Source organism: Carettochelys insculpta, chromosome 22, assembly GCF_033958435.1.
Source record: "Carettochelys insculpta isolate YL-2023 chromosome 22, ASM3395843v1, whole genome shotgun sequence".
Taxonomy (NCBI): Eukaryota; Metazoa; Chordata; order Testudines; family Carettochelyidae; genus Carettochelys; species Carettochelys insculpta.
The window spans coordinates 13,327,672-13,339,057 of NC_134158.1; the positions used below are offsets into that span (position 1 = coordinate 13,327,672).

The following is an 11,386-nucleotide window of genomic DNA, read 5'->3' on the forward strand; positions in this document are numbered from 1 at the left end:
CGCTGTTTTCCTGCTGCGTAAGAGACCCTCCTGCCTGCGGACAGGGTGCAAAGCTTGGGGGACCCCAAAACCCCATCACAACCTCACCTAGACACAGGGTTAGCACGAGAACGTTTGGGGCAAACTCATCTGCAAGCTGACATCTCCAGAGGTGAATGTGTTAAATTTAGTCTGGTCCTCCAACAGACCTCCCATCTGCACCCAGCTGACAGCAGCTCACTGCAGCAGAAACCCCGCCAAGGCAACGTAGCCAGTACTTAGAGAGCACCAATTCCCCCTTCCCTTGGAAGCAGCTGGCTGGCAATCAAGGCAGATTGACCCTCATCAAAACAACCTTTTAATAAGACTGATTCTCAGTTCAACAGGAGAGCCAGGTCGAGACCTCGTTAGCCAGCCAGCCCAGACGGTTCCAGGCACAGTGCATCACGTATGCCAAAACGCAACAGCTGGTCTCCTGGAGCAGCTAGACGTAAGTTAGAAGGAAAGCCGGGCAGGGGCTGGCTCAACAGAGGTGTTCCAAGATCTTCGTGGGAGAAGCCAATCCAAGGGAGTCTGGGTCAATCCCACTGCTGCTCAGTCGGGCTGCGGCCATGCTGAGTGAGCCCAAAGCACTGTGACAGGCCTTGAGCTGCAGCTGCTGCTGGGGTGGGCCAGGGAGCAGAGCACAAGTACAAACAGCCCTTCCTTCTAGCAGCCAGGCTGGACAAGGAGACCCAAACAAGCGAAGGGGCAGCCCTGTTAACACAGGGCTGAGCACAGGCGTCGCCAGCAAAGGAGGGAGGCAGTCTGTTGCTTTCAAACAGCAATTCAAATCTTCCTGTGAAAGGATCTGCCTTTCCAAAGGGAAGCATTAAATTAACGCAGCAAGGGAAGAGGGCGCTGGTGCAGGCGTTGACTAACACGACCAGCTCACGGAAAGAGAACACAACACGCTGGGCATCTCCCATTTCCAAGGCAGAGCACCAAGGGGCATCCGTGTGGGGCGAGGCAAAGGGGTAATCTCCTTCCCACCACACACAGAGCTGTGTTTCTAGATGCAGCACCCAGTTAAATGTATCGGCAAACCTGAGGTGCTGACCTCCGGGCCCTGCAAGAAACTCTAAGGTCCAGGCCCAGATTTTTAAAGAGCAGAGTGACCACAAAGCGGGCTGGACTCTGCTGCCAAAGGAGAGCATTAGCTGCAATACAGCCAAAGGAAGGAAAAACCCAGTTACAGCCCGGTGCGCAGGGTTCTGCAGCTGGTCCACACTGGGAGCACAGAGCAGCGTCTTCAGGGGAAGTAGCCAAGCGCTACAAGAATGTCGTCAAAGAAAAGCCATACCCAGCCCCAGGTCCTCTGTGTGCATGGAGTCCTTTGGTACAGGCCTGTCCCATAACAGGCCGCAGGAGCCACAGTGTAAGCTCGTCGTGCCTCTATTCGCCCCATGTCAGCCTAGTGCACACGGCCCAAAGTGAAGCAATAAGGGCCCGGAGACATCCTCCCACAACCACACCTCCCCAACACAGGCTTGTGGACACAAGTAGGCCAATAAATAAGACAGAGAGGCAACCACCCATTACAGCCCAGCCTGAGCTAGCTCCTGGGGAGTGGTTTCTCAGCGGCATGGAGGACTGGGGATCTTCCCCAAAGTTGTCCAACTGCCAGTGAATACAGGCGCCAGGTAAAGCAGGCCAGGGTTTAGAGACCAGCAAAAAATCCATTCTCAGTGCCATCGGGCCGGCCCCCCTTGGCGCCCTTCCCAGGGTTGGGCGTGGTGGAGTACTTGGGGGGGTAGCGAATGAAGAGCCGGTCCTCCTCCTTCTTGATCCAACGCAGCAGCTTGGTGAGAACATTGATGGCACCAGCTTTGGTCACCAGGGGGCTGAAGCAAGTGTACAACTCAAACTTACTGGTGACCTGGGGAGAAGGTAAAAAGAAAGACAAGTCAACCCAACCTTGGCCCAATGCCCAGCACCATCGGGGGAGGTGGGGGAATATGATAGAGATCTATAAAATTATGACTGGTGTGGAACAAAGGAAAAGAGGATTTACTTGTTCCCAGGACACAAGAACGAGGGGACACCAAATGGAATTAATAGGTAGCAGGTTGAAAACCCACAAAAGGAAGTATTTCTTCATGCAACACAGTAAACCTGTGGAACTCCTGGCCAGAGGCTGCTGTAAAGACCAGGCCTTTCACAGGGTTCAAAACCGAACTAGACACATGGAGGACAGGTCCATCAGCAGCCAGGATGGGCAGGAATTGTGCCCCTAGCCTCCCTCAGAAGCTGGGAATGGATGACAGGGCACGGAGCCCTCGATGATTCCCTCTTCGGTTCGTTCCCTCTGGGGTGCCTGTCGCTGGTCACTGCTGGGGGACAGGATGCTGGGCTGGACCGACCATTGCTCTGTCCCAGTCTGGCCCTTCTTATGGCCTTGTGCTCTCTCTACAACCCCCTCCACCCATCCTTGTCTCATCATTAGCCCTCAGGGAAGGAGCACAGTCTTGTAACCCATATGAGGCTGTCAGTGTGACAGCCAGGAAAAGCACAAGGTGTCTGTTCCAAAAGGCCAGCTGTTACCTGAAACCCAAGCACACCGCTGCAACAGGAGCGGGCACATCACACCGAGGTGTATCGCCCAGACCCACGCCCAGCCCTCTGCAGGCTGGGAACTCTACAGCACATGGGGCCTTGACACTGGAATTGTGGGAACAAGCAGGAAAACATCATCGCAGCGATCCAGGCAGGACTGGTGAGAGCTTGGTGATCACTTCCCACGCTAGGAATGACTGGTCTTCCCACACGGGGCTCACGAATGAGACAGGAAGGACAGCAGGAAGTCGCACACTAGATTACTGAGACAGGGAACAGCCTCTTCCCAAGCCCCTGCCCAATGCCAGGTGAAGGTCCGGGGTCAGGCCTAGGAGCAACTTGGAATCACGTGATCACAGCAGCTGCTCAACTTTCTGTTACGAACAGAGTAATCGCCCGACTCCCCGGTTGTGCACATGTGCGTACGCACACACATGCACACACATACACACATGCGCGCACCCCCAGCAGAGAGCTCGAGCCCATCACTCTAACTCGGGGGGAACTGCCCCATGTGTGCACGCCACCGCCTGACTTTGCAGTAAGCCTGTGTCACTCGCGGTGAGGGCGTACTGGGGGTCCTCCTGCATCTGCCAGGAAGGAGGAGGGACCCAGCTGCTGCCAGGGGAGATCAGGGCCCATGATTGCCCTCTGGTGCCTTGTTCTTGCCTGCCTTACCCAGGCCAGCAGCGTCTCCTTCTCGGCCACGTGGTAGATGAGGCGGAGGGGGCGAGAGGTGCTGTGGATGCGGCTGTGCAGGTAATGGTACAGGTCAAAAAGCCGGTGTTGCTCTTCCTCGCTGCAGTATGGCCCCTCTAGCTCTGGGCTGCAGGAGTGAGAGAAGCCAGGGGAAGGGGGATTAGACAAGGAGCAAGAACCAGTGCCTCCATCCTGGGCCCTGCAGAACCTGCTGCACTAGGAAGAAACGTGGTGAGAGCTGGAACGTGAGCCTGCCCACAGCAGAAGGAACCCCACAGGAAACTGTTGCCCAGGCCCACTGCTGAAAGGGAGAGACACGTGACCAGAGCAGCCCTGCCCAAACCAGGCCTTCGGTGGGAGATCTTTCCAATACTCAGGTCTGCAGGGCCGTCGGCCCCCAGAGCCTGTGGCAAGGAGTCTCACTGGCGAGCACAGGGGCTTGTGCAATCTGGCTTTGCTCACCGAACAGTTCGACTATCAGGCCAGGGTTCTGGTGCTGCAAGGCAGGAGGATGAGAGATCTCGAACCTATTGCAGTATATGGGGCACAGCTAGCCAGTCCCTCCTCTCCGGGTACACAGACCGGTTGCTCTCATCCGGGATGGGAAGGAGGTTCCCAGACAGGTGGACTCCTGTTCTGATGTGAGGAGGGAACACTGGACCGGATGAGCCCCTGTGACTGACTGACTGACAGGTCTATCCTGAGCCAATCCCTTCCATTTCAGGCTCCAAACAAGGAGTTTAGAGACCCCATCTCCAGCCCTGCTGGCAGGAAGAACTGTTGCAGAGGGTAAACAGGTTCATTAACTACCCTGCACCAACCCTTCCTACACTGGCACAAGCCCTCCGCTGCAATTTCCTCCCTAACCCTAATTCCCCCTCCTCCCAGCAGAGCAGCCAGGACTCCTGGGTTCCATCCCCAGCCCTGGGTGAGGAGTAACGGTTAGGAGGCTGGAGCGGTGGGGGTCAGGTGCCAGGACTCCTAAGTTCTATCTCTGTCATTCCAGCACATGAGAACGTGTCATGACTCAGTTTCCTCATTTGTCACACATAGACAGCATCAGCTGCCTGCCTTTCAGGGGCCCTGGGAGGTTCCTGGTGTCAGGGCTCCCTCCCACCAGCACTGTGGTACCTGCTCCGGCCCCTCACGTGATGGCACTGCTGAGGCCGCTGACTTTCCAGCATGCCCTGGGCCCTCTCCACCCCCATGATACCCACGAGCAGCTCATCTCACACATATGCCTCCTTGTTGGGAAGCATGTGACGTGCCCTATTTAAAGCCAGGATTGAGTACAGTTGGCTTAACGCTGGAGCTGCAGGGGAGTGGGGGGGATGGGAGGGCAGCTGTCTGCCCAGGAGGGGGTCAGTCCTGCTGGCACATCCAAGCTGCCTGCAAAACACTCCCCAGGGGGCCTGGGCTGTAACACAGCTGCCTCTGGGGTGGGGCACGCCGCTGCATGACAGCTGCACGTTCGTATCGCGGACAGCTCTGCTGACCTCTGCCCTGGTGACTGCAGCGCGGCGCCCCCAGCCTCACTGCCAGGAGAGAGCAGCTGTGGTGGGGTTCAGGGGGTCCCCAGGCTCTGCCCCCAGCCACAGGCAGGAGTGACTCTCGCTCTGCAGCAGAACAGCGGGTTCAGTAGCCGACAGGACGCAGCGTCGTACACAGGAGTGAGTGCAGCAGTCAGGGACAGCCAGTCCAATCCATGCTGGGGAGAGGAGGCCCCAAGGGGCCCCTGGAGCCGGGGTCTGGCCCCCTCCTTTGTCTCTCTCTGTCCCAGCCCAGACTCACTGCTTCCAGCTCCCAGCTCCAATTCAGACCCCTCAGGCTCCACCTCCCCTTTGTCTGCAGCCCGGAGGTGCCACCTGCTCGCCAGGTTACCCTCTGCAGGAGCCCCCCACCCCCCGTGAGACACACAGGTACACACACGTATCCCCCACTCCAGCACAGCAGCCGCCACCCTGTGACCTGCCGCACAGTGAGTGCCGGGGGGAGCAGCCCTGCTGGTCCCCTGGCTCCCTGGTGCCCCCTCCCGCCCGTACCTTGGAGGTCTTCCACCTTCGCACGGCTCAGCAACAAGAGTCAGAGCTCAACGCCAGCGCCGCGGCCCAGCCTCCCGCACGCCCAACCCGCCAGCCACAGCGCCACGGTACCTGGTGAACTGGGGCAGCTGGCGGTAGTTCTCCGGGATGTCGAGCGGCTTGTAGAGGAAGTGCCGCAGGTCAGGCACCCCCACCTGCCCCACTCCGTAGGAGGGGCTCTGCAGGCCGCTTGAGAGTGCCTGCAGCCAGCCCTGCGTCCGCATGGCCTCCTCCACCCGCTTCTTGCAGTCCGAGACAGCGTAGAAGGACTCCTTGTCAGTGGAGAGCAGCACCAAGCAGACGGTGCACTCGGCGTCCAGGTAGGAGATGTAGGCGTAGAAGTACCCGTCAGGGTTGAAGCGGGGCAGGCAGATGGGTGTCCAGATCTCCCCGGCCTGGAAGGCCGAGCTGGCCCCGATCAGATTGAGCAACAGGTGCAGGTCGGTGGGCTCCAGCCGGCACTCCTCGATCACCGCCCGCTCCTGCACCGCGGTGACCAGCTGGCTCCGGGCCACCAGGATGGAGAAGACCAGGTTGGGGGTGATGGCCTTCTGCAGCAGGGTGCCCAGGGCGTCCCGCAGGGAGGCGGGCAGAGGGAGGCAGCGCACTGCCCCTAGCAGGAAGCCCGGCTCTGACTCCACCAGGTTGAGCAGGCGGTCGAGGATCTTCTCCGAGCCGGCCAGCAGGCGCCGCAGGTCATAGTTCTTCTTGCGCTCGAAGATGCGGGTGATGCTCACCTGGGTCAGCATGCTGAGGATCTGGTAATAGACGTAGAGCAGCTCCTGGCGCAGCTGCTGCTCCGACTGCAACGTGCGCGACACCGACACCAGCACCAGCGGGCCCTGCTGCACAAACACCAGCTTCCGGTCGTCTGCGCAGACAGGCGGGGGAAGACGGTGAGTGGCCCTTGCTCCCAGGACCCAGCGAGTGCCACTCCCCAGCCCCCTGAGCAGCCAGTCCCTGCCTGGGGGCTAGAGAGGAGCCAGCGCCAGTCCCAAGTTCCCTTCCACTGCCCATCTGTCACACCTCCTGTATGGCGCACCCCAGGCGGGGCAGGAGATGAGGTGGGGGGCCAGGCCTCCCACAGTCTGGCTTCCTCATGGCTTTATCCACCCACCCAGCCTCACACCCCATGGCAGGCTTGTCCAGCACCCCACCTGGAACCGCAGTGGGGGGAATGGAATCCCCAGGCTCCGACAGCTGGGACACTGGGGTCTCACCTCGGCTGTTGGGGGGCAAGTGTCAGGGACTTTTCAGGAACTCAGTTATAATATGGGTCAGTGGCAACAGCTGGGGAGAGAGTGCCCCTTTACCCGCCCCCCCACAACACAGCACCCTCTGCACCGCCCCCCCAAGCACAATGCCCCCTACCTGCCCCCTGCCTCGCCCCCCACAGCACAGCACTCCCTACCCTGCTCCCTGCAGGACAGCGCCCCCTGCTCCGCCCCCCACCACATGGCCCCAGTTCCCTGCCACCTCACAACACAGCACCCCCTGCCCTGCCCCCCACAGCACAGCACCCCTGCCTGGCCCCTGCCTCGCCCCCCACAGCACAGCACTCCCTACCCTGCTCCCTGCAGGACAGCGCCCCATGCTCCGCCCCCCACCACATGGCCCCAGTGCCTGGTCCTGCCCGCCAGGGGAGAGCGCCCTGCCCAGCCCTGCAGCTCAGTGCCAGCCTACCCGAGTAGATGGAGCGGATGGCATTGTCCCCGCTCTGGATGAAGGACACCAGGGCCATCATGACGCCCATGGTGGAGGACAAGGCCTCCTCATTGCCGTAGCGCGAGTAGATGGGTTTGCCGGCCTCGCTCAGCACGAAGACGTGCTTCCGGCGTGCCCGCCAGCTGGCGGCCGTCACATCCTCGTCGCGGTGCGCGGGGGGGCCCGGGGGAGCCCCCAGCTCACAGGGTCCCACCCCCAGGGGCCGCCCAAACTCGCTCGAGTCCTCCAAAGCGTCGGTGGAGGCCGAGTCGGACAGCTCCTTGTCACTCTGCTCCTCCTGGGCATCGGGCGCGCTCAGGGGGCCATTGCTCTGCAGGGCAGGGAGCACCTCCAGGCCGGCACTGGGCTCATCCTCACCTGGGGGCAAAGGAGGGAGTCACCCCAATGGGAGAGAACCCAGGAGTCCTGGCTCCCAGACTCCCCCTCCCCCCTCGTTCTAATCACTACACCCCACTCCCCTCCCAGTGCAAGGGAGAGAACCCAGGAGTCCTGGCTTCCAGCCCTCCAGCCCCACTCTAACCACTACCCCCCACTCCCCTCCCAAAGCCAGGGAGGGGCCCAGGAGCCCTTGCCCCCTGACCTCTCTCCTACCCCCCCATGTCACTAATTTGGGGTGCTCCTTCCAGCATCTCCCACATGGCCCTTTCCGGAACAGGGTGGGCAGAGGAAGCAGGAGAGCGTCCCCACTGCAGGGCCAGGGTCCCCAGTGGCAGCTTGTGGCAATGGCCCCACCAACACTTCCAGCCGCAAGATGGGGGGTGACCCCATGCCCTCCTGCCCCCCCAGGCAGAGACTCACCTGTGTCTGTGAGGCTCAGCTCGGGCTGCTCCTGGGGCAGAGCCATCCCGTCCTGTGGCGGTGAGCTGGGCTCGCCCGCGCAGGCCATCTCCACACCCCAGGGAGCACCTGCAGCAGCAAAGGCACCAGAAGTAGAGACCCAGGGCTGGAGCCAGAACCCAGGAGACCTGGCACACCCCTCCCCCGCTCTAGCCACTAGACCACACTCCCCTCCCTGGGCCAGGGGAAAACCCAGGAGTCCTGGCCAATGGCCCCTCTAATCTTTTCCATCCATCTGTGGAATAAATATGTATGTGCACCAAAGCCTGTGTGACTGCGCACCACCAGCAGAAACAAAGGCCAGCTATGGGTGCTCTGCTAATCATCTGGGCAGCGTTTGAACCCTTCCTGAGCGGCCACACAGCTTACAGAGAACCCTGATCCTGGCTCCCAGCCCCCCCACTGCTCTCCACTGTCATAACCCACTGGGCCCCCCTCCACCCTCGTGGAGATGAAACCACCAGATGGACTCGAGTCAGGCCTGGAGCCCTGGAAAACCTGGGCCACTCCCAGCAGCCAGCAAGGCAGGGCCAAGCTGGTCAGACCAGCCTGCCTGCCCACTCTAATTGCTCTCACACGCCCCAGCAGGGATGCCAGGCAGGAAATGGCCCTATTCACTAATCGCTTTACACCAGGGACTTAACAGTTCCAGGCTTAGCACTGCAAGACCCACAGCACCTTCCTTGCAACACCAAAACCCCCGCCCCCCGGGGGCAGAGCCCAGATCCCTCAACTTCCTCTCAAACACCACAGCACTCTTAGATGCTGCCCCCAGCTGCCGCACCCCAGAAGTGGCTGCACCTCTGCACCAAGCAAGCTTTGCCCATGTGACATCACGTGCCGCTATCTCCCCAGCTACCCGATCCTAGAGGTGGCTGCACTTAGCACCAGGCAAGCCCTCCCCGTTAAGTGTGACCATTCCCCAGAGCTGGCTGCATCTCAGCAACAGGAGAGCCATCCCCCCACAGATCCGGGGGATCTTTCACCGCCCAAGGCACGCCAAGCATAGCGGCATGTTGAGATGCAGCCCCTCTGGGGCAGAGCAGCAGAGTAACAGCAACACACGACACCGCACAGGGATCCAAGGCCCAGCCGCCTCCCAGCACATCTGCGGGGTGGGGGCTTCTTCCCTCTGCCCATGTAGCTATGGGGGGGTCTCCCCTCCTCCACCACCACCACCGGGGGTGTGCGCAGGGGAACCCCCCCCAGGGGGTCTCCCCTCCCGGCCCCGGAAGCCCCTCACCATGCGCGCGCCCGGGAAACTCCCCTGCGCTTCTCCGGCCGCCTGGGTCCCGGCCCCGCGTAGCACGGAACCGAGCGCGGGGAAAGGGGCGGGGCCGGCGGCGCCGCCCTCCAATCACAGGACGGGAAGTGTCCCGGGCGTCACACGCGTGCCAGGTAGCGACCAATCAGAGAGCATAGCTGAGCTAGAGTAGGCGGGAGCCGGACTGTCACACCCCTTAGCAAATCAGAGAGCTTAGAGAGCGCATAGGGGGCGGAACTAGAGGTTCATTCCGCCAATCCAGAGATGCCAGCCCCAAATTTCCACGAATCAGAGAGCGGCGAGGTTTTCGTAGGCCAATGGTACGGGGACTCTGGGAGACAGCTGCTGTCTGAGCCATGAAGTCATCGTGCTGCGGGATGATGTCACGCCAAACACTATTACGTCATCACCTTCTTTTGTGCGCTGCTTTGTTGTGGCGTCACCCCGCCGACTCGTGACGTCACTGAACGGTGGTTGCATCACCTCATGCTACATCATCACCACATTACATGATGAGACCACCCTCTCTCCTGCTGACCTGTGACATCACACCTCTGACAGCATGCAGACGCCTAAGGCTACGTCTACACGTGAAGCCTACATCGAAGTAGCCTATTTCGATGTGGCGACATCGAAATAGGCTATTTCGATGAATAACGTCTACACGTCCTCCAGGGCTGGCAACTTCGATGTTCAACATCGACGTTGCGCAGCACCACATCGAAATAGGCGCAGCGAGGGAACATCTACACGCCACAGTAGCGCACATCGAAATAAGGGTGCCAGGCACAGCTGCAGACAGGGTCACAGGGCGGACTCAACAGCAAGCCGCTCCCTTAAAGGGCCCCTCCCAGACACACTTGCACTAAACAGCACAAGATACACAGAGCCGACAACGAGTTGCAGACCCTGTGCCTGCAGCATGAATCCCCCACTGCAGCAGCAGCAGCCAGAAGCCCTGGGCTAAGGGCTGCTGCACACGGTGACCATAGAGCCCCCGCACGGGCTGGAGAGAGAGCGTCTCTCAACCCCCCAGCTGATGGCTGCCATGGAGGACCCGGCAATTTCGAAGTTGCGGGACGCGGATCGTCTACACGGTCCCTACTTCGACATTGAACGTCGAAGTAGGGTGCTATTCCGATCCCCTCATGAGGTTAGCGACTTCGACGTCTCGCCGCCTAACGTCGAAGTTAACTTCGAAATAGCGCCCAACACGTGTAGCCGCGATGGGCGCTATTTCGAAGTTAGTGCCGCTACTTCGAAGTAGCGTGCACGTGTAGACACAGCTTAAAAGTGCCAGAGCGCTCCTGCACCCGGTCCTGCTGGTAGCCCGGACTCCTGGGTTCTCTCACCTTGCTCTAACCCTCTTTTCAGGGCGGCAGCAGGAGGGACTCCCACAAGTTTTTTTCCTAAAATACTTAATTAACTTTGCGGGGGGGGAAATGCCCATGCACACTTCCACCTCACTGTAAGGCACTGAGGTCGAGGCTGTTTTTTGCAGGCTTGATCATAAAAATAACACACTAATTCCTGACTGGCCCTGCCCTCAACAGAACATGAATGTGGTCTGTGCCTGCCCTTGTCTTTTTCGCTGCTGTAACTCTGGCTTTTTGGGTTGCTGTGTTTTTTAAAGCCTTATTAGATAGTAAGTCAGCAGCTGGTTAGGGTTAGCGTTTTCCACTTGTAAAAGGGTATCGCTTTTCACACCTTCCCAGCTAGCTGCTAAGGTCTCTCATGCAAAAGTCCAGCCACAAACATACAAACAGCCCCAGCAAACCTGGGAACAAATGAAGGCCTGGATGCAGAGGAGGGTGGGGAGGCAGTGGGGGCTGGGGTGATGGGAGCAGGGCACACTGTGGGGGTAGAGTTGGGGGCGTGAGCTGGGAGTCAGGCCTCACCACTGTGCCGCTGAAGTCTAGGGCTAGAGGTGACACTCCGGGGGCAGGGTGTGAGCCCAGGGCGGCAGCCTGCCTCTTTGTGACACAGCCCAGAGCTCTGCCCCAGGGGATAGGCCCAGAGACAGAGCCTGAAGGCCTTGCAGCCTGAGTCTGCCGCCCACCACCCCAGAGCAGAGCCCTGACCACATCGCTCTGGAAGGTGGAGAGCTCTCTGGCTGCCTGCTCCTTGGCATGTGTCTCCGGGGGGGCAGGCCCCACCCTGGCTGGCAGTCCCAGGAGAGCAGCTGCCACTTCACCCCTTTCCTCCA

General features: G+C 60.2%; 1 protein-coding gene across 1 annotated transcript; it reads right to left on the minus strand.

Moving 5' to 3' along the window:
- Positions 1 to 314: 314 nt before the first annotated feature.
- LOC142025048 (vacuolar fusion protein MON1 homolog B-like) lies at positions 315 to 9,255 on the minus strand. Its single transcript, XM_075017459.1, has 6 exons — positions 9,160 to 9,255; positions 7,878 to 7,985; positions 7,038 to 7,436; positions 5,427 to 6,225; positions 3,253 to 3,400; positions 315 to 1,897 (listed from the first exon to the last, which is right to left on the minus strand). The coding sequence occupies exons 2-6, from the start codon at positions 7,963 to 7,965 to the stop codon at positions 1,679 to 1,681; spliced, it is 1,653 nt and encodes a 550-aa protein (XP_074873560.1). The 5' UTR covers positions 7,966 to 7,985; positions 9,160 to 9,255; the 3' UTR covers positions 315 to 1,678.
- Between the last annotated feature and the right edge of the window lie 2,131 nt (positions 9,256 to 11,386).

Excerpts from the sequence above, each read along its gene's own strand:
- LOC142025048 (XM_075017459.1), bottom strand. The coding sequence starts at position 7,965 with ATGGCCTGCGCGGGCGAGCCCAGCTCACCGCCACAGGACGGGATGGCT. Across the intron at positions 6,226-7,037 it reads CATCCGCTCCATCTACTCGG|ACGACCGGAAGCTGGTGTTT; the intron begins GTAGGCTGGCAC and ends CTGTCTGCGCAG. Across the intron at positions 1,898-3,252 it reads AGGAGACGCTGCTGGCCTGG|GTCACCAGTAAGTTTGAGTT; the intron begins GTAAGGCAGGCA and ends CCTTCTCCCCAG.